The 23,901-nt window shown below is 34.5% G+C and overlaps 1 protein-coding gene across 1 annotated transcript; it reads left to right on the top strand.

Moving 5' to 3' along the window:
- The first annotated feature begins 3,739 nt into the window (after positions 1–3,739).
- On the top strand, positions 3,740–23,029 carry LOC149530385 (uncharacterized). Its single transcript, XM_089811105.1, has 6 exons — positions 3,740–3,961; positions 18,915–19,039; positions 21,586–21,767; positions 21,874–22,021; positions 22,171–22,330; positions 22,453–23,029. The coding sequence occupies exons 1-6, from the start codon at positions 3,946–3,948 to the stop codon at positions 22,542–22,544; spliced, it is 723 nt and encodes a 240-aa protein (XP_089667231.1). The 5' UTR covers positions 3,740–3,945; the 3' UTR covers positions 22,545–23,029.
- Positions 23,030–23,901: the final 872 nt, after the last annotated feature.

Consider the following 23,901-nt stretch of genomic DNA (forward strand, 5'->3'; position numbering starts at 1 on the left):
TATTCCAATAACAACTATTTTTTTGAATGGGTATAAGCTAATTTTAGAGGCAAAATGGGAATATGTATTCCTATTTCCTATTCCAATTGATGAACCAAATAGAAAATAGAAAATGTATTCCAAATTTTCTATTCCTATTCCAACAACTAAACAAGTTAATGAAAATGAAATTCTCAACCTTGAAACACAAAATAACCTACCAATTGGCCCACTTTAAGACAAGAAATTTGAAATAGGAATCTACTACCTTGCAACCAAATGTTCTTTATACATGAGTTTGCAATATACATGGATTCAACCTATGAGTTTTTAATATACATAGATTCAACCTATGCACTAGATACTCTAAAGGATGTCCATACCCTTTATCAACCTATATATAATTTTATACAAAAATGTCTCAATAACTGAAATTTTTACATATTACAATAAATATATTTTATATTTTACATTTTTAATTATGAGTTTGCAATATACATAGATTCAACCTATACAATATACTCTAAAGGATGTCTATCCACTGTACCAACCTATATATGACTTTATGCAAAAATGTCTCAATAATTAAATTTTTACAATTTACAATAAACATATTCTATATTTTACATTTTAAAATTTTTTTATGATCTCAATTTAAAAAATATTTAAACCTTTTAATATTGTTACTAAATATAAGATTTATATTACTAAATTAAATAAGAAAAATATACCTTACAACATTGAACAAATTGAACTAATAATTTATATTTTTTTATTAAAAATTATAAATATCTTAGTTTAAAAATATTTACACCTTTTAATATTGTTACTAAATATAATAAGTATTGTTACTAAATATAAGAATTATATTACTAAATTAATTAGAAGTTTTTCTAAATAGAAAAGTATAGCTTACAAAAATATACTTACAACATTTAAGTATACCTTACAACATTTAACAATACCTTACTAAAAATTTGAGTTTAATTAAAATATGAGAATAATAATTTTTTAGCAAAATTATAAGTATATTAATTCAACAAGAGCTCTGAAGAACTTTAGTCCTTATGCAAAGATTTTAAGGTGAAATAGTTTCAAATTCTATATATATATATATTATTGTTGAAGATTTTATCAAATTTATTAAATTGTAATATATAAATATATCAATAAATTATTTATTATTGAAGATTATGTTCAATTTCTAAAAGTATAATATAGAAATATAATTAAAAGAAAAGAATTCAAACTAAAATATGAAGCAAATAAATCAATGAAAGTTGACTCTTCAATTTGAAAATTGAATACAACTAGCATAAAGTGTGGTATAAGTAGAAAAGTCAAAACTACTAGCATATATTGATTTACACCCCCTAGTATACCAACATGTGATTGGACCAACAATCTTTACTAGCTCTCCACCAATGGCTACGAATTTCCAATGATGGAAAACTAAGTTAGAGACATTGAAGTTGAAACCCATGTGAGAATGAGGGTTTCAGACCTGCTATGAGTGATTGTGGTCTAGATTTCTTCAAACTTAACTAATCTTAATGAAACTAATTATAGTGTGATCCTAACTCATCAGACTATTGAACCACATCAGTTTTAGGATCTAATCAACCAATATATGAAAATGGAAAAGGGATCAAATGACAAATTATAGGAAAACAAGTACTTCTTATTGCTCTTTCAATCAAAATCATTCCAATATGCATCACTTTGAATAGTTTCGGCCCAATGCGCCATAAATAGATCAATACCAATTCTCCTTCAATTGAATTTGGAAACTTGTGGCTATTGGGAGAAGGTAGTTGATTAATATTTTACAAAGTTGCATTATTGTTAACAACGTTGTCAATTTGGACAACTTAGTGACTTTGTGCCAATTCTTATTTAAACCTTTTAAAGCACATCCAATAGGTGCCCTATGACTCAACAACACTAAAAACTCACAAAACATCACATCCTAGTCCACCATGGACCCATTTACAAGTTTTACCATGAGGGCTTGTAAGAGTTACTCATGACAATGACCTTCAAATCTGGTCATTATTACAAACACGTTTGGTCCATTGGACCCAAACAACTAAATGCACCTATTCACATCCATTAGATTGCTTCAGAGTGAAGGTGCTCCTCCACCACATTGTTATAACTTACATCAACTCAATGCGATAGAATTAATCAAAATGATAATTGTAGGAATCTCCAAACACAAGGTAAAACCTCAATGTTAAATACCACATAATTCAATTGTTTCTAGGATTATCAAATTGTTGTCATGAAGTAGTAATACCAAGTAGGGTCTAAGTTATTATTGTTGCATTTAGAAGAAATACATAAGATGTAATGTTTGGTATGGTGCATCTGCACATATTAGAAGAGTTTAATAAGTTATACCACTCTAGATGTACATCTAAATTACGAAAACAACAAACTAAAATGCACATCTTACTAAATAAACATTTCAATTTTTTCTTAGTTTTTTCTAGCCTAATTGTCTCTACCTATACAATATGTATTTTAATTTCTTGCATATGTCATGGATAATATCAAATCTGAATTCTTAAAAGAGATCAAAAGTTTAAATTCCACTAAAAAGATAGAATAATTACACTTCATTTGAACCAAAATTAAGTACCTCCTACATAGAATATAAAATATTCCTATATTAATATCATCATATAAAAACCTAAAAGCTTAATAATAATAATATAAAGTATAAAATGACCCATCCTTTCACTTTTATATTTTGAAAACTCAAATTATAACAAGACCTTTGAAGAACTTTAGTCCCGCCTTATGCAAAAGGATAGAATACAAAGATTTTAAGGTGAAATAGTTTCAAATTCTATATATATAATTGTTGAAGATTTTATCAAATTTATTAAATTGTAATATATAAAATATATTAATAAATTATTTATTATTGAAGATTATATTCAATTTTTAAAAGTACAATATAGAAATATAATTAAAAGAAAAGAATTCAAGCTAAAATATGAAGCAAATAAATCAATGAAAGTTGACTCTTCAATTTGAAAATTGAATACAACTTTAATAAAATATTTAAATCATTTTGAACATGTAACTTTTTTGTTATCTTTCCTCAAATTTGATGATTTTAACATATAACATAAATAACTATTAAAATTGTTTAAAAATATTACTCATTGAAAACAATTTGTACTAAAATATATTGACAATTATTTAAAATAATAAAACAATAAAATAAATAAATTTATTTTTTTAAATTGAAACAAATATGATTAATTAATATATTTATTAAATTATTATTTTTTAAAAAATTTAATAATTTTTAATAAATTATAAATTCATTTCTAAATTAATTTTAAAATATTAATTTATTGAAAATTTAAATATAATATAAAATTACTAAATAACAAAGACTAATATAAATAAAATATAGATTTACATGCTTAAATGTTCCACGATCCATCCAAAATCTAATGCGATTCTGGGTACTCGGAGGTGATAATATTTTTTGACTATTTGCTCAACACTAACATTAAGATTGATGAATAATTGTTTCTGATTGGCCACTTCAAAAAGTGTTAGATTTTTAATAAAAAAAATAGATTTGACTTCTTAAAAAATAAATTGAAAATAACAAATTGAGTTGTACGAATTTCAGAAACATTATAGTTTTTGGTTAATATTTGCAATCCCCAATGCTAATTAATAGTTTGCCTTTAAAAAAGCGGGACTAATAAATCTTAAAATATAATGTTTATTTAAGAACGTTAATTACATATTTTTTTCAATGTTGTGCCTTGCCAGGCCTCGCTGGGTCTTATTAGTTTAGCTGTTGATTATTTTCGGGATGTTGGAATCAATGAAGAATTTGGATTGTGCTTTCACGCTGTAATTTTTTACAACCTTTCCTGGCACGTTAAAAGAACTACGAACAGAGAGTTCTTTGATTTCATCACGTATTCACAAATGGACGACGATTGGGGTGAGTTTCTTATATTAAATGTTATTTGTCTGCGGATTTGTGTTTCTTCTCCTTTTAGTTTTCTTATTACCATCTGGAGGTCTAATCAGGGGGTTCTCGTCTACTTTAGGGTTTTCATCGTCTGAATAATTATATCATCGAACAATTTGTATTTATTACTAGCAAAATGCGATTTGGAAAAATCATGAACGTTTTGATTTGTCCAGTAGTTGCTATGTTTTCAAATCCCATTAGTCATTGTTTGGACATGCATGAAACATAATATTTTGAGAAATTAGGGTTGTAGTCCCTCGCCTCCCGGGACTTGGGTCTGAACATTGCGCTGCACGGTTTCGCGTGGCCATTTATGTTTATGGTTGGTTGGGGAGTTAAATGTTTAGAGAGATAAGTTGGGTGGATTTTTGTCCTTTTTTATAGCAGTTTAATTTCTTTATATGGGCGCTGAAGCTATAATCAGTGCTACGGGATTTGACAAGGGGCCTCTGTGGTTTCCTAGGAACACCTAGTTTAGGTTTTTTCGAACTTGGTTTATGATTACATCTTGTTAGAATACAACGGTGCACGCTTGTAAGGAATAGAGTAATCTGTAGCAGAGATATATGCTCCTACCATAGAATTGTTCTGACAATAAGCAGTCTCTGCATTCCACTGTCCTAGGAAGATATCGAAGAGAGTTATGTGTGATTTATAGGATGGGGAAATTAGTCATGGGACTCAAACCTAAAAAAAGTCAATGAAGATTAGGGATCTAAAGCCCGAACAAGAACAAAATGGTAAATTTCACTAGTAACAAGTGGAAATCCGGGTTTTATTGTGACCAATAGGATAAGTATGATCATGAAAAATCGTTTTGTTATAAGTTGCACTTGGAAAAGAGCCCTCACAAACAAGGTAAGAAGGGGACAAAGAACCCTAATATTTGTGGAAAAGTCCAAAGAATCCCGTGTGAGCAATTGAATTTTGGAAATAGATTCTAAGATTCCTTGCACGACTAGAAAGGTTTGTCTCTTGGCAAAAGAAGCATTGTTCAACATCAAACTTTATGCAAATGATGTTGAGGTTGATGCATTATTTGATTCATGTTCTCAAACTAAGTTAATTGCCCAATATTTGGTTGATGAAAATTGACCTTACAACAGATTCTTCAACCCTTGTGGGTTGGGTTGGATCAAAGAATGCGCTGGTATATTAGATGGTAAGCAATGAAAAATGAAGGTTTTAGTTGGTTCCAAATCTGTTTATGAAAAGTGGTTTTCTACTTGTGAGGCTCTATATCTATTTGAGATTTTGGTTTTCTGTTTTCCCCATTTGAATGTTATGTAGCTTCTCAACAAGGGAATGCCAATTACACAGCAGCACTTGTCTTTGTCATGTAAAGTGCACTAAAGGTATTTACTATTATTGTTAAAAAATGGTTATAGTATTTGAACTTTGGAAGGTTCAAGAACTTTGGTAATTTGATGTATATTCTTTATGAAATATTAAAAGGTAATCAAATATGTTTTCTCAACATGAAATATGGATATGTTAACTTGTTATATTATTCTTGTAGGCAAAAATCTCCACAATCCTATGAGCTGAATGCTGCAAATTTTTGAACCACGAAAAGTTCAAATATTTGTCACAAAAAACTAAAGAACAAATGGATTAGTAGTTTTTTGTTTTGTGCATCTAGTCTTCCATTGCAGTCAACAAACATATGCATAATAGCATTTTTATAGTATATAGAAGACTTTTGTGTTGTGTGTTATTGACATTTCAATTATCTGTGATTGTCCAAAGTGAAGTTTTTGAAATGGTATGTATTATCTTTTGCCGGGCATCTCTTTGTAGCTACATATATTTGACGTATAATTGGATCTTTTTGTATACCAAGAGAGCTATGATTCCTCAGTCAAGGCTTGGACAATTGTTTGGAAGTCAAATTGTAATCCCTAGAAGGGTGTGTTTTTAGTTTCTAGTAGGTTCAACTGAAATAAGATGGGCGAGTAGTTTGAGTGTTAGGTTTGCAACATAGTTACACCGACCTGGGGGACGTGGACGGGGGTACAAGTTTTTGGGAAGGGGGGACAAAGGGGCCTCGATTTGGGGACAATGGGGGACGACGGTGAGAGAGGAGAGGGGGGATGGGGGGTATATGGTATATACCATACATATGGTACTTAAAATGCTAATTATGAAAAGATGTATAACAATATAAGACATAAATATGAAGCATAAGTTTATCAAGACTGTTATTGCTAGTTTAGTTTTGCATTGGATTGAACAATCAACAATAGAAAAGATCTAATGTCTAACTTCTAACTTCTATCAAATAAATTAAATAATCAAAGATTGAAGATTCAAATTTGGAAGTCAGAGATATTTATTATCAATTTAGCAAAAGTATGAGTATCATTATCTCATCAATCATTCAATGGCATCATAAGCTTAATTACATCAAGTAGCATCAACTTGGAACATGATATGATCATAATGTTCAATGTTTCAAACTTCAAATATCCAAGTCTCAAGTACAAACTATAAAATCAAAAGACAAAATGTTAAATACAAATGGCCCATGAGCCGCCAAAATGCAATAGAGGCTGCCTAAAGGCCTCTAATCATCCATGTCAAGCTGACGCTTAGGCTCAACAAACTCATCCTCCGAACTCTTGACTCTTGAAGGGCAAGAGTTGCAAGAGGAATACCAACCAACCTTGCATCTGAAGTATCTGCATCCTCATCAACCTGTGAGGGCTCATCTAGCTCTACATCCTATTGTAAGTAGTGCTCTCCTTGTACACATGTGTCTTGCGATCTTTGATACGCAAGGCACAATGTACAACCACTAGCTTCTTTGCTTTCTCAGAGGCAAATCTATTCCTCTTAAGAGAGTGGATGAAGCTATAAGTAGATTAGTTCCTCTTAGAGATTGAAGAACCAAATACCTAAGATAGCAATCAAATGATTAGTATGAGAATAAAAAAAATTGAAATTCATAACTAAAAGTAAAAGTGAAATTGAAAGTGAATAGTAAAGGCTCTAATGTTGGAGAACCAGAAACCTAAGACAGATGACTAGTGTGGTAGTTGCTGATTTGGGTGCGTGCAATTCCACCACAAAATAGGATCCTCTTACGCCATTGTTTTAACATCGGCCTTTGCTCTAGTTGGATAGCCCCTAAGAGTAGCAAATTTGGTCCACTCAGTGTGAACCTTCCCTACTAGCTTAATGTCATACATCTTATCAATGCACTTGAAGAATCCTTCCTTCACTTGAAATTCAAAATTTTAAATCAGTAAATTAAAAAATTAAACATTCATAAGTGCAAGTCTACTAAATTGATAAAGAATCACCTCATCATCATTCAATGTGTGTAACTCTCCCAAGCCTAGGCATGTACCACTTCGGATTCAATGTATAAGCATCTATGTGTAAGGGAGTGTTGAGGCTGTCCCGTCTATGCTGAATAATAGGCAGAATGTGCTTAGTGTAAAACTGCTAAATTGGGGTCCCCCTCTCTTGCACAACCGTCCTCATCCGGCCAAGCATAGTATCAATGCACTAGTACACCTCTCAAAGAGTAGCTACATCCCCATCTCCATATTTGATGACTTGAAAATTTGGAGTGATGAAAGAGACAATGTATTTTGCATCAATCCGAAATACATCACTCTTCACTATCTCCTTTACCCTCAACTTCTACTTTGTCTTGGATCCATTCCACCTATCCCACTCATTCGTCATAACTATGAGTTGTAATGGCTCCTGCAACTCAATCATTCTTTGCAAAAGAATGAAGTAGGATGTATATCAACTCTCAACTAGTTTCAAGAACTCCTTGTGAAGCTCTTGAAAAGGTCATGTGATGTGTGGTGATTGCAGATAAACATCGGCACATCTCTAACATCATTTGCTACTTCCTTAATCCAGGCAATCTTCTCCATTTCCCTTAGTGCTTTGTTCATGGCACTCACACACCATGGAGTCCACCAAATATGTCTGTAAGCTGTCTCAACAAGTCTTCCTACAACTCTACACATAGGTTCTGCATCTTTCACTACTTGGACCACATTTTATGACCCAACCTCCTAAATAGCATCCCGAAGTATATAGAACTGAAAATCAACATCCTTTCGATGGCTTGAACAATCAATAGCCTTGAGAAAAAATGGTAGCCCTGAGAAAAAATGGCCCCTCTATGCACGTAATAATAATATTGATGAGTGGACGGTTCCTAATGTCCGTCTACTGATCCATGATGATGCTACAACCATACTCCCAAATAGGCCTCATGTTCTCCTTCTCTAAAGCAATCTTGGCATGCTCTTTATCCAAGATTGTAGTCCACAATTTGTGCTCATCCTAGAGGCACAAATGACAGTCCTCCTCCTCTTGTCACCAGCTGCATCATCTCCTTATGATAAGGAGACCATGTCACATGAAGATGTTAGAGTAGGGTTGTTGTTGCACCAAAAGATTGACCTATCAATGCTTGATACAACCACTCAACTTATAGTACACAAGAGGCAGTTAAGCCCTTGTCACGAATCCCAAGGGGAGCGTTGAACAAATTTCCAACAATCTTGCCCTCAACGTTACCTGAGGGTCTGAGGATTTGAACTTGTCACCAAGCTTTGATATCAATTGCTAGAAAGGATAGGGTTGTCATTGCACCAAAAGACCGCCCTATCAATGTGTGATACAACCAATCAACTTATAGTACACAGGAGGTGGTTAAGCCTTTGTCACGAATCTTGAGGGGAGCGCTGAACAAATTTCCAACAGAAGAGGTATGCCATTGGAAAAAAGAAATCTACCAATGGCTTCCTATATATCCTCTCTTAGGGGGGCATTAAATAAATCAGCAATGAGGTTACTTTCAGACAACACCTTTCTTTTCCCTTTGCTGGATTGTGCTTCAGGCATAGCACTAGATGTAGAAGAAGGACTCAAGGCCGCCCCTCCAAATCCCCTCCAAATGATGTAGCAATAGGTCTCTATCGTGGTCTACTACCCCGAGGACTAGGAGTAGAAAAACGTGGCTACCCCTTGCTCATAAGCTTGCAATCTGAACCTGTTGTCTACCAGTCAAGGTGGTAGGTACCTTAACTCCTAAGTCACATGGAACACCCCAAAGCTTGGTGAACTCAATCATGTAATGCAATTCATTTGTTTTTATCAAGAATTTGTAAGCACCCACACCTTTTCGTGTCCAAAAGAGGAAATGTGCATTCATTGTAGTGATGCTGCCAAGCCATTCTATCCCACAAATGTTTCATTTCCACTTCCTTGTACCACCACCTGTAGCTGTTCATGCAGTTATCCTTGTTGCAAACTGCGCAAGAGGAGATTTAGGGTCATTATTACCTCTAGCCCACTTTGTCAAAAGAGTGGAGGGGCAATCTGTAGCTAGTGGATAGGGTGGCCGATTATCTTTTGATTGTGAATCTGTTTCCTCATTCTCTTCATGATTCTCAGCCTTAGGGTTATAATCTTCTTGGGTGCTATCACTATGAAAATGGGCCTCTAAATCCATCTCATCATCACTGTGATTTGATCTACTTGAGTCACGACCTTGGGAGCTTATTTTCTCACTGCATTTCACAAAATGTAAAAATATAAACTAAATACATGCTTTCAGCCTATGCCCTTCTTCAGATTCACTATTTTCTCATTAAAATATAAGCAACAAATATTTGGAAATGAAACAAGAAACATCTGCTAAAAGCTAAAAATGAGATTCAACTAAGAACTAAAAACTACAAACTAGAAACAAAAACATTGATCTTGACTTGAAAAATCAGAAAATAAAATTAAATAACCATGAAAAACCCTACCCTTTGCTTCAGAAATCACTTGAACAAGCTGAAATATCTGCCTTCTTTTCCTCTTTTTGCTCCTTGTTACTCTTTGCCTTCCACACACTCTCTTTACTCAAATAATCACCCTTTTATGAGCTCTTCACTCTTCTTGCTGCTGTTGCAAAAACTGGAAAACCATGAAGTGAAGAGAAATGTGAAAACATAGAGAGTTAATGGGATTTCAACCTCTAAATGGGCTCCACATACCCTAAGGTTAGCAAACAATAAAACAAGATATATTTAAACCTTTACTTTTTTTGGCACTTTTTTATGTCCCAAAATGGGGGACAATCATCCATCCCGAGTTGGGTTGAGGGATGCATTCCCGCCCCCCTGCCAGTGGCGCTGCTGGGGACGCGGGAACACTGTCCCCTTGTTTTTGTCCATCCCCTGTCTCGGGAGTGGCAACCAAAAATGGCGGGACACGTCCCCGTGTAACTATGGATTATGCAGTGTTGGGGGATAGGTGTTCAGTTAATGGTTTGGATTCTGCTTTGATTGAGGAGTGGCTTTGACATTTAGACACTACCATCAATTGAGGAGAGGCCTAGAGAGCCACTCAGTTAAGCACTGAAATCAAGGAAAGCACGGCTCAGTTAAGTTCTCAAAATTAAGGAAAGGACTGTGTTCAGTTAGCGTTGACGGACTTACCATGACTTGGGATTGCTTAGAGTTGGGTCTATAAAACAGAGAATAAGGCATAAGAAAAGACACCACTGGAATATTAATAAACCATCAAGTCTCATCAATTTCTGAGACATTGCTGCAGCAGGTGGAGATAGTAAAGAATTTATAAGTTGGGAGTACCAAAGAAGTTGTGGATTGGTATACTTCCCTTCGAATATATGTGGTTAGCTGAAAACTTGTAGGATTAGATAAAAAGCATTATTTTCTGTAGTATTTTTGGGGTTTGTTATTTTTTATGTTTTGATTTTGGTTCTTTACTATGATTTTCATCTTGCTAGCTTATGGAAAATGGAAGTTGAAGACCCATGATAGATTTTTTTCAAGACAAATAGATGGAGTTACTACTGGGCACTACAAGTTACCAAGGTAGAATGATTGAGCTATTGGGATGAGGGTTGCAGCCTCTGTGTAGCATGCTAAATCCAGTTTAGTATAGAACATTTAATAGAGGACAAAGTTCAATCTCCACTCCAAAACTTGCAAAAGTTGTTTTGCCTTTTTTTGGCAAATAAAGATAGGATAAGAACCTCGACAAGCCTTAGAAAAGCAGATAATTAACCACGGGTTACAGAAATTGGTATATGACAGACTCTAGCAGTAGTACACCTTCAACTTGTTTGGGAGTAGAATCAGAACAGCAGCAAACAATAGAGGAGCAATTTGCTGAGGTTGAACTTGGGCATTTGACAGAGCAATACAATCATGTTTTTCTTTCTCTAAATTGTGTAGTGGACTTACTGTGCAGATGATGTTACATGAGCCTCATTATGAGATTAAACTTTTTTATTTATTACTTCATGTGCATTATTAAACCATTATAATGATTCACCAATTATATTAGATTGCTGAGAAATTGATTATTCAATATTGTTTTTGTGTAATCTACCATGCAATACTGTATTTGATTGTGGACTTAAAGTGTCAGCTCCTGTAATTGTGGGAAGAATTCTGGTGGTTGTGGAAAAGTAATGGGTAAATTGTACAGAAGTCCTTTCTCTCAAGTCCAATACAATTCTTCTTATGTGATGGTCTGGGATCTTGATCCGTTGAGGGCAACTGCATGCAGAGGATGTAATTGGGATAGGTCAGGGATACTGGAAAATCCAGCACTGCATTAGTTTTGGGCAATCAATTTTGGGAAGGGGGAAAAATGACGGGTAAATTGCACAGAACTCTGTTCTCTCAAGTCCAATATAATTCTTCTTGTGTTATGGTTTGGAATCCTGATCCATTGGGGGCATCTGCATGCAGAGGTTGTAATTGGGATAGGCCAGGGATGGTGTAACATTCAGCAGTGCATTAGTTTTGAGCAATCAATTTAGTGAGGGGTGGATTTGTGATGTCTCCATTTTGATAGAGTGGCTTGCCTTTATAGAAGTAGCATAGACAGGCAAGTATATAATTTCTGTTATATAATTTGGACTGAGATAAGAAGGGCTTGTAGTCAGATTGTTATATGAGAGTCTGGAGCAGACAATAATAAGGTACTTGGTTAACTATATGGTTTTTGCTTTGATTTAGGGGCGGCTTTGATAAGCACTTACACACTACCATCCACCAAGGACCTGCTTATATATTTGCTGAAATTGAGGAAAGAGCTGACTGCTTAGTTAAGTGTGGACTTACCTGCCATAGCTGAAAATTGCTTTGAGTTGGATCCATAAAACTGAGCAAGAGGCCCACAAGAGAAGACAGTTTCTGAGAGTTAACAAACTTTCAACTCTCTTTTTAGTGTTTGTTGCTTTACTACAGCAGCTGAACAAAAGCAGCTAACATCAGTTGGCATATAGTTTGTATGTTGGGAGTATTTGACAAGCTGTAATATTGATTGTAGACTTACCTTTTGAATAAATGTTGTTAGCAAAAAGTAATGAGGATTGGTATAGAAAACAAAAAGTATGATTTTGTGTTGTTTGTTTTTGGGTTTGTTATCTTGTATGTTTTAGTTTAGGTCTTCACGCAAACTCCTCCCTTGTAAAGTACTTTGGGGCTTTATTTCTGTAGGGTTTGCCCTTGAGCCTTTGAGTCATGACACCCTTTCGCATTTAGTCAGCTTGGTCAGTGAATTATAACTATAAATAATTAGCTTTTTAGTCAATAAATAATCAAATAGGACCAGGGATTATGGATTGGGATGACATAGTTACACTTATAATTCATTTGCAGTGCTTTTATATTGTTTTGTTGACAAATGACTTATTCCTTTTAAAAATTATTCTCATCTGGTCCCATTTTGGAAACTGTATCTGCCCTCTCATTCGGTTCTCTTTATATATTCTTTTAACTTTCATGACTTGTGTCAAAAACCAAGATATTGTCTCTGCTGTTAATCTTTTAAGATTAAGCTGTTACACTTATAGGGAAAAGTGGGGAGGTAAACTGAAAATTTTTTAGAGGCAAATGCAGAGAAATGCAAAATATCATTCATGCACACATGAGAGACTATGATTATGTCTTGTATCCTTTTTTACAACATGGAACAAGAGATTTCATTTTATAGAGTTGCACATGGGACATATAGAAGTACAAATGACAGGTTTGATAAGCATGCAAATTGTGGGTGGAAGCTTCCTAAAGATGTGCAAAATTAAAGTATGAGCAGGCACTAAGCATGCATGTTAGAAGATTACCTAAAGAATGGAAAGCACAAGTGGCCGATTGCAGGTGCACGAATATAAAAACATGTGAAAGAGTTCTCATATAAAGTGAAACAACAAAAACAATTCAGTTACACCTAGTAAAATCTTATAATAGCCACTTTCAAACTATGTCACAAGGTTTGCCAAATTTTCGGCATCAGGTTCAAAATTTGGTGAACCTATAATTTTTTTTAAAAAAATCATATGATTCTTTTACTGAGCATTTTTAAAGGTTTTTCTGCTAGTTTTCTCTGTAAAGAATGCCCACAATTCAGTGAAATAGTAGTCTTTGACACCCCTCTCATCGATATCTCCAAAATTGTGGAAGATCTGAGCCAACTTCAAGATCATCCCATGTTTGCCAAACTTAGAAATTTGTGCAGTTATTTCCTCAGGGTTTCTCTTCTACTGTCATGACAATAATTTCTTCATTACAAGCATTGTTTGTTGACTGCGGCAGGGGCTTCCAGTCCATCTCAGAATCTCTCCATTCGCTCCTGGTCAAAGTTGACTGTGAGAATGATCTCTGTCATTGCCTTTCAGAGCTTTCTTGTTATCACGCAAAGGACATGGAATAGAGGGAGGTTGTCAAAATTTTCAATTTAATACTTTGTTTTTTTTAGGTTCCATTATTATTTTTTAATGTTGTAAGATTGCATTTAGAATTATATGTTATTTTTATTTACTTCTTAATATTAAGAAAATTTAAGTTTATTTATTATTTATATGTTTTATGTATATTAATTTTTTTATCGAAATGCGCTGTGCACCCTGAAGGAGAGTAAGCTGTAGACCATGGGATTGGGGATGGGGGCTCCTAAATATTGGTGGGTAAAACATTAATATCTTGTATATAAATTATTTATTACAATTCTTAGTTCATTTATTATTACAGTAATATGTCATATACAATAATCTTAATCAATTTTTATTTTTAATATTTATTATTTATTATTTTGTTTTGTAAAGCAAAAAACAAATGTATTTCTATTTTATGTTTTAAAAGATATAGTTTAGTGCAGGGATTTCCACCCTCTGAGAGGCGTCTCAGAGACAGAGACGCATTTCTGAGACTTTTAAAAAGGTGGGAGACTTCATGATGAAGTCTCCAAAAGTCTCTGCGTCTCCAAACCAAAAAATGGAGTCTTCTGTGCATCTCCGCCTTAAAAATAAATTTAAAACATAGTATTATCACCATACTAGATACTAGATAGATTCTGTTTTTTGTTTGCATATCAGCGATTTAGCATCAAACTATATATTTTTGAATTTGAAATTTCAATATGTAATGAATCTAATGATAATCTGAGCCATTACTAATCTGATACGATGATGATCATATGCAATATTCAGAAATCAGTTATGGCTGTGAGATATGAAATGTGTTTTTTGAAATGTGCAAACTTCTAATGTTGAATGTTAATATTTATAACTTTTCAATGTTCATTATTCTTGTTTTCAAAGCAATATGATATGATCTATGGTATTTCTTAGTAATTTTAAAATCATATTGAAAGAATGTGATGTCTCTAAAAGTAACCCTGTCTCCCTGTTTGAAAAATAGTTGTAACTGTATCAGTACCGATACCGGTACCGGAGACCTCCAAGTCTCCCCGTCTCCCTGTAACCTTGGTTTAGTGATTTTATTTTGTTTTCAAAGTTTAATGTTTTTGTAAATGAAAACTAATATTATCTGATTCTAAGAAATAAAGAAAAATAAAAAATTAGTAGATATACGTATTTTAAAAAATTTATATAAAGTGAATTTATTGTTGATTTTTTTTGAAATATTCGCCCTTGTCGAATTTCATCCTAATTTTATATCCGATGAACTTGAACCTTGTTACTTAGCTTTTAAACAATATCTAGAAAAAGGCAAAAGGGGATAGTGAGATGACATTTTGGAATTGCCTCACCAATGATAAGTGCACTGAGATGGAGCAAGTGTTGACACCTGAACAATTCTGCTCTTGTCAAGGCTTCGTTAAGTTGTTGCAATTTGGTATTCCACCTGCAATATTTAAGATGAACTCTTTGACCATGATTTAATTTTAAATTTTGAATTGTAATGGTGATAGATCTCTATGTTTGATTTGTGTGCAAAAAAAAAATTCTTCGCTGTTAGAATAACTCTTTGAATGTGACATCTAAGAGTAGTGGGCTATTAAAATGACATCAAATCTCTGAATGTCATGCTGCCCCTTTGGATATATTCCAGTGGGAGAATGAAAAAAACTAGTTTTTTTTGCGTATATGTTTCTGCAGCTGAACCACGATAAATGTACTGATGAGTAGGAGGTATTTTCCTCAGCAAGTCAAACCTTGATGGTGCTATAAAGATTCAATTGTGAAGTTTTTGAGTCAAACTCACTGACCCATGTTTTGTGAGTGGTGGCTCACAAGAACCCATCTCTAATGAGAGCGAATGGAACACTTGCACTGGTTGCACGTAGGTGATGCTCACATTTGTCAATGAGTTTGACTTAAAACCTATATAGGCAAATTAGAATGCTAATAACAATAGCACAATTTTGACTTTCTCTGTGGAAAATACCTCTTACTTATCGATTGATGAGCTCAATAGGCTTTCTAATGAATGTGCATTAGGCACAACACTTGCTAAAGGTTTTGCAAATGGGGTAGCAAGAACATTGGGCTTAACTTCGAAGGAAACTCCATGGTTAAGCCCCGCTTGAGTTGGAGAAATACTAAAATGGGTGACCTCCCAAGAAGTCCCACTGCTTCATGCATGTGAGCATTACCTAGATGCAATGAGTTCCAAGTTTTCCATTCATTCTCATGAGAGATGGGTTCTTATAAGCTGCTATTTATGAAACATCAACAAATGAGTTTGACTCAAAAAACTACATGATTCAACTATCACAATAAATGTATTTTTAAATCTACATGGTTCAATTCCTATATAAATGCAGGATGAATAATAATAACAGTGCAAAATGCATCAAGATTAGAAACTAGAGCAAAAGTTTCATTATAATTAATTACCCTTTTGCTGAGAAATTCTTCTGGAACAAGTTGAGTTGCGTTTCTTGACCTCATTGTCATCATCAAAAGTGAACTTGTCTAATGGATGCATTTGCAAGCTACAAGCTACTTCTTCCTTTAAGGGAGGCCATCTCCCATAGTAATATGGGGATGCATTCCCCCCCCCTTTTTGCCCCATGCACTGGGGATGGGGATGTACAAGGGACTTGGAGATTTTGTACCCCGTCTCCAATGGTGCCACCAAATTCCACCACCTCTGCCGAGGATGGGGGGCATCCCGGTGTTAACTATTTGCTGATTTGAATATTTATGTTCGATGTTCGATGTTCCAATTCAATGCAATGTTCAAGTTTTTACTCTTTTACATCTTTATATCTTATATTGTAATACATCTTTTATAACTAGCATTGTAAGTACCATATGTATAGTATATACAATCCCCCCTCTCCCTTGCCGTCCCTCAATTAAGGCCGCTTTGCCCCCCTGCTCCCCCATCCCCTAGGGCGGTGTAACTATGCTATCTCCTAACTTCCATTTTTTGATGAGGAGTTGTAGTCATTCTGCATTTTCTAATTTGGGCCTATATTATATTTTCCCATATGTTTGAGTATTGCAAATATCTATAGTTCGTATCACGAGCGTGAAACCAGTAAGGACTGTTTACAACTTACTGTGTATTCTTGGATCCAACGAGTATCACAAGGAAGATGTAATAATGTTACAGTTGGCAGAATGTGAGACGGGCGTAATATAACTTGGGAGGTGGTTGGTGAGTAACACTTATTTTGCAATTTTGGATTATTGGAGTGATATGCTTTCAACTTCTTTATTCATAAAAAAATCATTTGTTGCTTTTTGCTGCTAGCTTCTTCCACCTCTCGTTTGGAAATTCAAGCTTGGGTAATCATGAAATTGTTTGTTATTTGGGGTGTTTTAACACCTCAAATAACAAATGAACACTCAAAATAACAAACAGTATAAGAGCTGTTTACTGAGTCCATGTGGAACATGAACCAATGTATCAAATTGAAAATTCTGAAATCTGGAAGCATAGATCATTGCTGACAATAAGCTTCTTCAAGACTAGTATATCAAAAAACCTATTTGCATGAGCAGTCTGTTTAAAAGTTGTACGTCCCAACTGTATAACTCAGCCTAGAATTTGTTGTCCCAATTCCTGGTATGAAGCATATATTTTGCGGTTTCTTCATGATTTGATTGTTTTGGTCAGCCTATCCATTTAGTTGACGTATATGAGAAAAAATCATTCATGTTTGATTCCAGTTTTCCTGCTGAAGTTAGTTAAAGCACTGTCAACCAATTTTGTTCCTTAATTAGTTTGGAGAGTTTGAGGTAAAGCGTTAATTTGCAAGCACACCATTCTAAACTTCAAGAGCATTGTTACTGAGGTTAGTAAAAGAACTGTCAACAAACTATTCTTCACACAAAGCTTTAAATTTCCAAACTTTGTAAGCACCTGCTATCGGAGTTCAAGAAATCAACCCAAATGCATCCAGAAAATTAATAGTGTGAGTGTATAGCTGAAAGGGAAAATTAGTGTTTCTTCTGCTGGCTCCATAAGGCCACTAAACACGAGATTCAAAAGTCTATAGGCATTCCAAGATTATCTCCATTAAACTTCTCCTGTGGTGCTCTCCAAGTGCAAAACCTTCACAAGCACAATGCTTAGAATGTTTCTTGGGCAAACAATTGGCCGTGCCCAACTCTTAGCCATGATTTGTTGGCCCTTTTACTGAGCATGTTAATTTCTTTTCATCCCATACTGTGTATCCTTGTTGGCATGTTGAAGAGGAAGGACGTTTAAAAGTTTGTTCATTTTGCAAATTTCTACCTCAAAATCTCTGGCTTGTGTTACTTCTTGTGTATTTTTATTTCTCATATAATTGTTATTTGTCATGGTTGTAATGTATCAGACTCTAGAACAGGTTCATTTTCTTTGACATCTTGGGTGGCCAAAGTAATAAAGGTAGTAGAGAAAGTATTAGAGTAATTGGAATTCCCATTGTTCTTGTTTGCTGGCTGAGGTTGTGCCTCTTCTTGAAACAATGCTTCACTTCTTTTCATTGTAACTGGGATTGCCACAGTAATAGCAAATCTTTTTACTTGGCTGCTTTGAACTGTTATGCTGGATATTCACTTTTGGTGATTCCTATTGTTTTTGTTGATAGTTTTTACCTCTGGCTACATGTGCACAAGAACTATAACCAAGCTTATTATGATAGTTTCCATAACTTTATTTCGTTGGATTTTGTATGGTGGCCAAAATGGGTAGGGTTGACTTTATATTTTTGATAGATTACGCATGCATGGTCAAGCATGTCTTGTTGAGCTGAGGATAGAAATGCATGCTAGTCAATTGCAGATGACGGCATTAGTTTTGCTTCAGTTTAGTTAACTGAAGCTTTTCACGTATTTTTTTTTCTTTTCGCTTTGTTTCCAAAACAAATGGTGAAAATCATAGAGTGGAATAATGATTGAAATTGAGCAATGTCGTCATTATGAACAGTGACTATGTTTGTGGTTTACATATTGTTGATACTTATCACATATCTATGGTCTAGATTCTAGAGTGCTGATTTTATATGTATGGTGCTAAGACATGTATATCAGTGATATTCTTTGTTGAAACTTAGGGTTCCCATTTTCAGTTACTATATTGTATTCCCATACATGCTTTGGTAATGTGCTAGATTGTCAATTTTTTTTAATAGGATAACAAATTTGAATTAATAATTGGTTGCAAATGATTGGCAGAGTCTGATGATTTTGTGCCAGTTGCTCCGGTAATTGCTAAGGAGAAGCCAAAAAGCCTGTGGGAGGATGAAGAAGAAGAAGAAGAAGTAAAAGAATCTTGGGAGGACGAAGACAATCCCGCTCCAGTAAGAGTTTTTTTTCTCTATAATTAAAGCTATTCATCTTTTTGCTGCAATATTAAATTCATCACTTATTATCTGATAAATCATAATGTATTATAGTAAACTAGTAGAGCATACTTTGATCTGAGTGAGATTTCTTGATCTTCGTAAGTGGAAAATTTGATGTAAGGTATTTTGGTCATCTTACTTGTGCTAGATTTCACAGAAGAAAGAAAAATTGAAAGAAACTCTATAGATATTTCACAAATGTGAACTGAAACAATTGCTAGTCAGGACTGTTAAACCGGGAGGCAGTGAGATAACATAAGAGTGTGGGAGAAGCTTGTATTTGGTTTAGTTTAGTTTTCTTTTTCTTGTCCGTTTTAGTTGATATGTCATGCTCATCTTATGTTAAAAGTAGGGGCCTTTAAGCTTTGGTGAATTATGAGTATTTCTAAAATAGACATTGTTGCCTCTTTTCTTGTCAAACAATATTTTCTTTTTTGATGGGGAAACTCAATGGAGGTGCACATCATCAATAAAAAGAATGCAAATGCATCTGCAATAATCATCTGTGTGCCCTAGGTTGAAGTTGTTGTAGCTGGTGCCCTAAATACTACGCTTGCGTTTTTACCAGTACTATTGTAAATCTCATGCCTATAATTTCTAAAAAATGCACGTTGATGTTTTTCACAAACTATTGACATCAGGGCCAGAAACTTCTAAAAGAAAATCTGGTGCAAGTCATTGTTGCACTCTTGAAGAAATACAATTGTGGATTTTATCTCTGGTGGTGGACAAGCTTCCGAACCTGCAGTTGGAAGGCCTTAAACTTCACATATTCCCATTTTTCTTGACTTTGTTGCCAAGCATTGTTTATGTGGTTGAAAACATAAAATGGAAAACAGTGGCTGATTAATTGTGTTTATCTGATTGGTGGGAAACTAGGCTGTTTGAATATGAAATGCCCTGTAACTGGAGTAAATTTTATGACTGTTGAACTCAGAGTTTGTCATTTGCAATATGTTGTTGTTATATGATTCATGATCATTTTTCTCATGTTTGAAGTCCTCTATTATGCATCTAATCATTTAGCATACATACTTATTGATAAGTAGCATATATACTTATTACAAACATATTTCAGATCTGAAACTGAAAAGAATACATTACATCTGCAAACATTATCACTGTTCTTGTTTTGAAAAGCTGTTGTCGTCCCCTTTTTTGAAAATTAGCCATAGCCGATCCTGTATTCATGCCCTAAGTATCCAAGTACCCCTGTTGCCATGCAACCTTGGCTCTTTGAGATGATGTTGTAATGTCCTCTAACCATTCGTGGCTCCTGCACATGATCCTTTTCAAAGTTTTCAAGCATGGCCAATACTTGCAGTTTCCTTCTCTCAGGAGTGAAGTTAAGATTGTGAAATAAGCATGCCTTATTCATGCGAAATAAACTTGAAGTTAAGCATGTGAAATAAGAAGTTAAAACAATCTGGGATCAACATAGTTGTTCATCCTCTCAGAATTACCTGTGCTTCTTTGGCCACCCAATTATAATTTTCAAAGTTCATTCTTATACTTTCAAAGGTTTGGAGTTCAATTTAGTTTTCTATTATAAAATTTAAAACAGCATTCATCCCCCTTTCCTCTAGCAGCCATTTCTCTATCTGCTGTTGCCAGAAATTTGCTAGGAAACTACTTTCCCCAGAAATCTAATTTTAGTTCTCACTGTCTCAGGCAAGATCCACCATTTTGGTTAATGCATTGAGCACTAGGAATCTCTCTGGAAATACTTGCTCTTATTAGATCATATACAAATCACTCCCCATCTTCTCTGATTTTTCCTCCTCTGCACGGGCATCTTTCTACACCTTTGGGAATTTGAGTTACGAATCTTAGCATCTTTCCTTACTTTTGGGTTAATTTCTTCACTTCTTGTAGAGTGTCTTTTCAGTTCTCTTTTTGCCTTAAGTTGACCCAGTGCTGCTCAGCCTTTTCATCATCTCTGCTTCTGTTCCTGGTCCTTAACTCGTTTATATTTCAGTATGTTCCCTGTCTGCCTCTCCAAACAAAAACATGGCTCTTTAAGCAGTCAAGGTAATTCCTATAGTAGCATAGGATATAGGGTGACATTTCGCTCCTACCATTTACGGACTGGTATATGTTCGACTTCATATTGTTTTGGTATGATCATATTTATATTGATTGATTAAGGGTAAAGTATGTAATTGGTGCAAATTGCGGTAGCATTTGGTGTACATAAAATCATGTGAATGGATATTTAATACAACGGGTAAGATCTCAAATAGATGTGGAAAAATTTGAGCGAAGTCACTGTTGAAAAAAAATTACAATATTGGAACATCAAGCAGATTACTGCTGGTTCATTGAATGATTCATATCTCCAGATCTTTGAAACTATTAATAATATGCTGGTTGACTACAATTTTCATTTTTTTCTCTGGATTTCACTATAATGTATATGGCATATGTACTTTATGTTTCTTGCTGGCAATGCTTTTAAGTTTTAAATTATGACGGAGGATCTGATTTTATTTTTCTTGTAGGCAGTAAAGCCTGATTCAGCCCCTACAGCAACGAAACCTGAAAAGAAGGCGGCTACTGAAAGCAAGGTTAAAAGTGTGAAAGTTCAAGAGGAAAATAAAGGTACTGCAGTGAAAGGAAAATCTGCAAAAGTGCAGGATGAAAAGCTTGCAGATCCATTGGCAGAGAAGCTTCGACAACAAAGGTGGGCACTATCATGATTAGTTTCATTCAATAACATCATTAGGTGCTGTCATCCAGTATGATTACACCTGTAAGTATAACCCTCTAGTCATGCTTCACATTAACAGACTTGTCGAGGAAGCTGACTACCAGTCAACAACAGAGTTATTTGGTAAAAGCAGTGGAGATAAGTCATTGGACAACTTTATTCCAAAATCTGAAGAAGATTTTCTTGAATATGCAGAGCTTATTGGGCATAAATTGAGGCCATATGAGGTATTTAATGTGTACTCTTTCAATTAATTAGATTAGGGTAAACAGTATTTTCTGTGTCACAGTTGAGATTGGTGATGAACTAGTAATTCATCCTACCAATGCCTAGTTTTTGCTAATATAATCTCATTCTAGTTTATGGCGTCTTTCAGAAAAGTTATTGTTATATAACACTCCTAAAAGCTGTCATGCGAAATGCTATGACTTCACTGAAAGCAGCTGATGCTAAAGAAGTAGCATCATCAGTTACTGTTATTGCAAATGAGAAGTTGAAAGCTGAAAAGGAAGCTGCAGCTGGAAAGAAGAAGACAGGTAAATTTCATCTGTTCCTAGCCGAGTATTTTTTAAGCTTAAGATTCTCACTCATACAGCCATACAGACATGCATGATGCTGGTACATATGTTTACAATCCCTCGACATGATTTTTTTGCAGGTGCAAAGAAAAAACAGCTACATGTTGACAGGGAAGATGATGATGCGTTAGCTGGACATTATGATGATGTGAATGAATATGATTTTATGTGAAGTCATATTTTTGTTCAACATAGCCAATTTAATTGTATTTCTCTTGATTAAAGAGCCCAAACCTCAACTGGTTGGGAGAGGCTGGCAGCATCAGAAGTGTCGAGGATGAGTCAATTTATTATCTTACAAGGGAAATTGCCTTTAATGGCCTTTGTGGGTTCTGTTCACAAATTTTTGAGACAACGGAAATCTAGGTTTGAACTTTGTGATTAGAGTTTAGGGGTTTCTTGATATTCCTAGGCAAGTGACTTAATTGTTGTAATATAGGGGAATGCTTATCTATAAAAGCATTGTAGTAGGATTGCAAGCTTTTGTCCTAAATGGTTCGTCTGTGTGCTTGGAAACATGGCAAAATTTGATCCCGACATTTCTAAAAGCTGTTGGCTATTTGTGAACATTAATTTGGACATCAAGTTGATTAGTCAAATGTTGAATTAAGGTCCATTGTTTTATTTTATTATTAATATATACATCTTACAAATTAATTGTTTTGCTTAGTATTTTATCTTTTTAATCTACTTGGTAAATAGTGGTCTACAGTTGTTCTGTTTCCTTGAGACACAATCGAACATGCAAAGATGGTTTCTGTGTGAATTTATCCTTTAGAATGCGCAGGTGGTCCCTGGTATTTGCTTGCAGGCTGGTTTGATTCAAGAAAATTATCAGTATCTATATGCTACAAAATAGCGAGGGCTTATTTGGAAGTCGCTCCAACAGAATGGCCTGCATTTTGCCCTCGCCTTAACGTTGTTAGCTCTCAGATTCTCACCCAGAGTTATAAGCCGGCATCATAAATTGCTTCTGTAATGACATCCTTGAAGTCCAAAAAACATGGTTCAATTCATGTTATAGTGATTTCTTTCTTATCTAGTCATTATAATGGAAATCGATCGTAACAGCAGCGAATGTGATGGAGATATCAGATTTCACCTTATAATTATGATCTGCTTCCAACACTTAATGTTGAATAGCACCGAGTATAAACTGGTTCACGTTTTGAAAACGCATTTTAGTCAATTGTTTTCAACTGAAAAAATGCTATTTGCCTTGGACTGCATGCAAACGCAAATCTTAAGAAGAAAAGACGGTTTGATTTCTCCATGATTAATGTTCCTTGAGATCTTGGGAAATTTAGTTCTAATTATGATTAATGCTTTATCGAAATGATCTGTAGCTATTATCAAAAAATAGAGGAAAATCCTTTATGGCCAAAATCAATTCGTCCTTAATGAGGACCATAACTTTCATCAGAATTTTGCTGCATAATCTACGAATACAGACATTTGAATGTTTTAGTTCTACCCGTGTGATTAGAATTATGGAATCGTTAGCATTTTTAACTTTGCGGTAATTGTAA

This window comes from Cupressus sempervirens, chromosome 11, assembly GCF_028749045.1.
Source record: "Cupressus sempervirens isolate cs-2001-9-10 chromosome 11, ASM2874904v1, whole genome shotgun sequence".
In the NCBI taxonomy this organism is placed as follows: domain Eukaryota; kingdom Viridiplantae; phylum Streptophyta; class Pinopsida; order Cupressales; family Cupressaceae; genus Cupressus; species Cupressus sempervirens.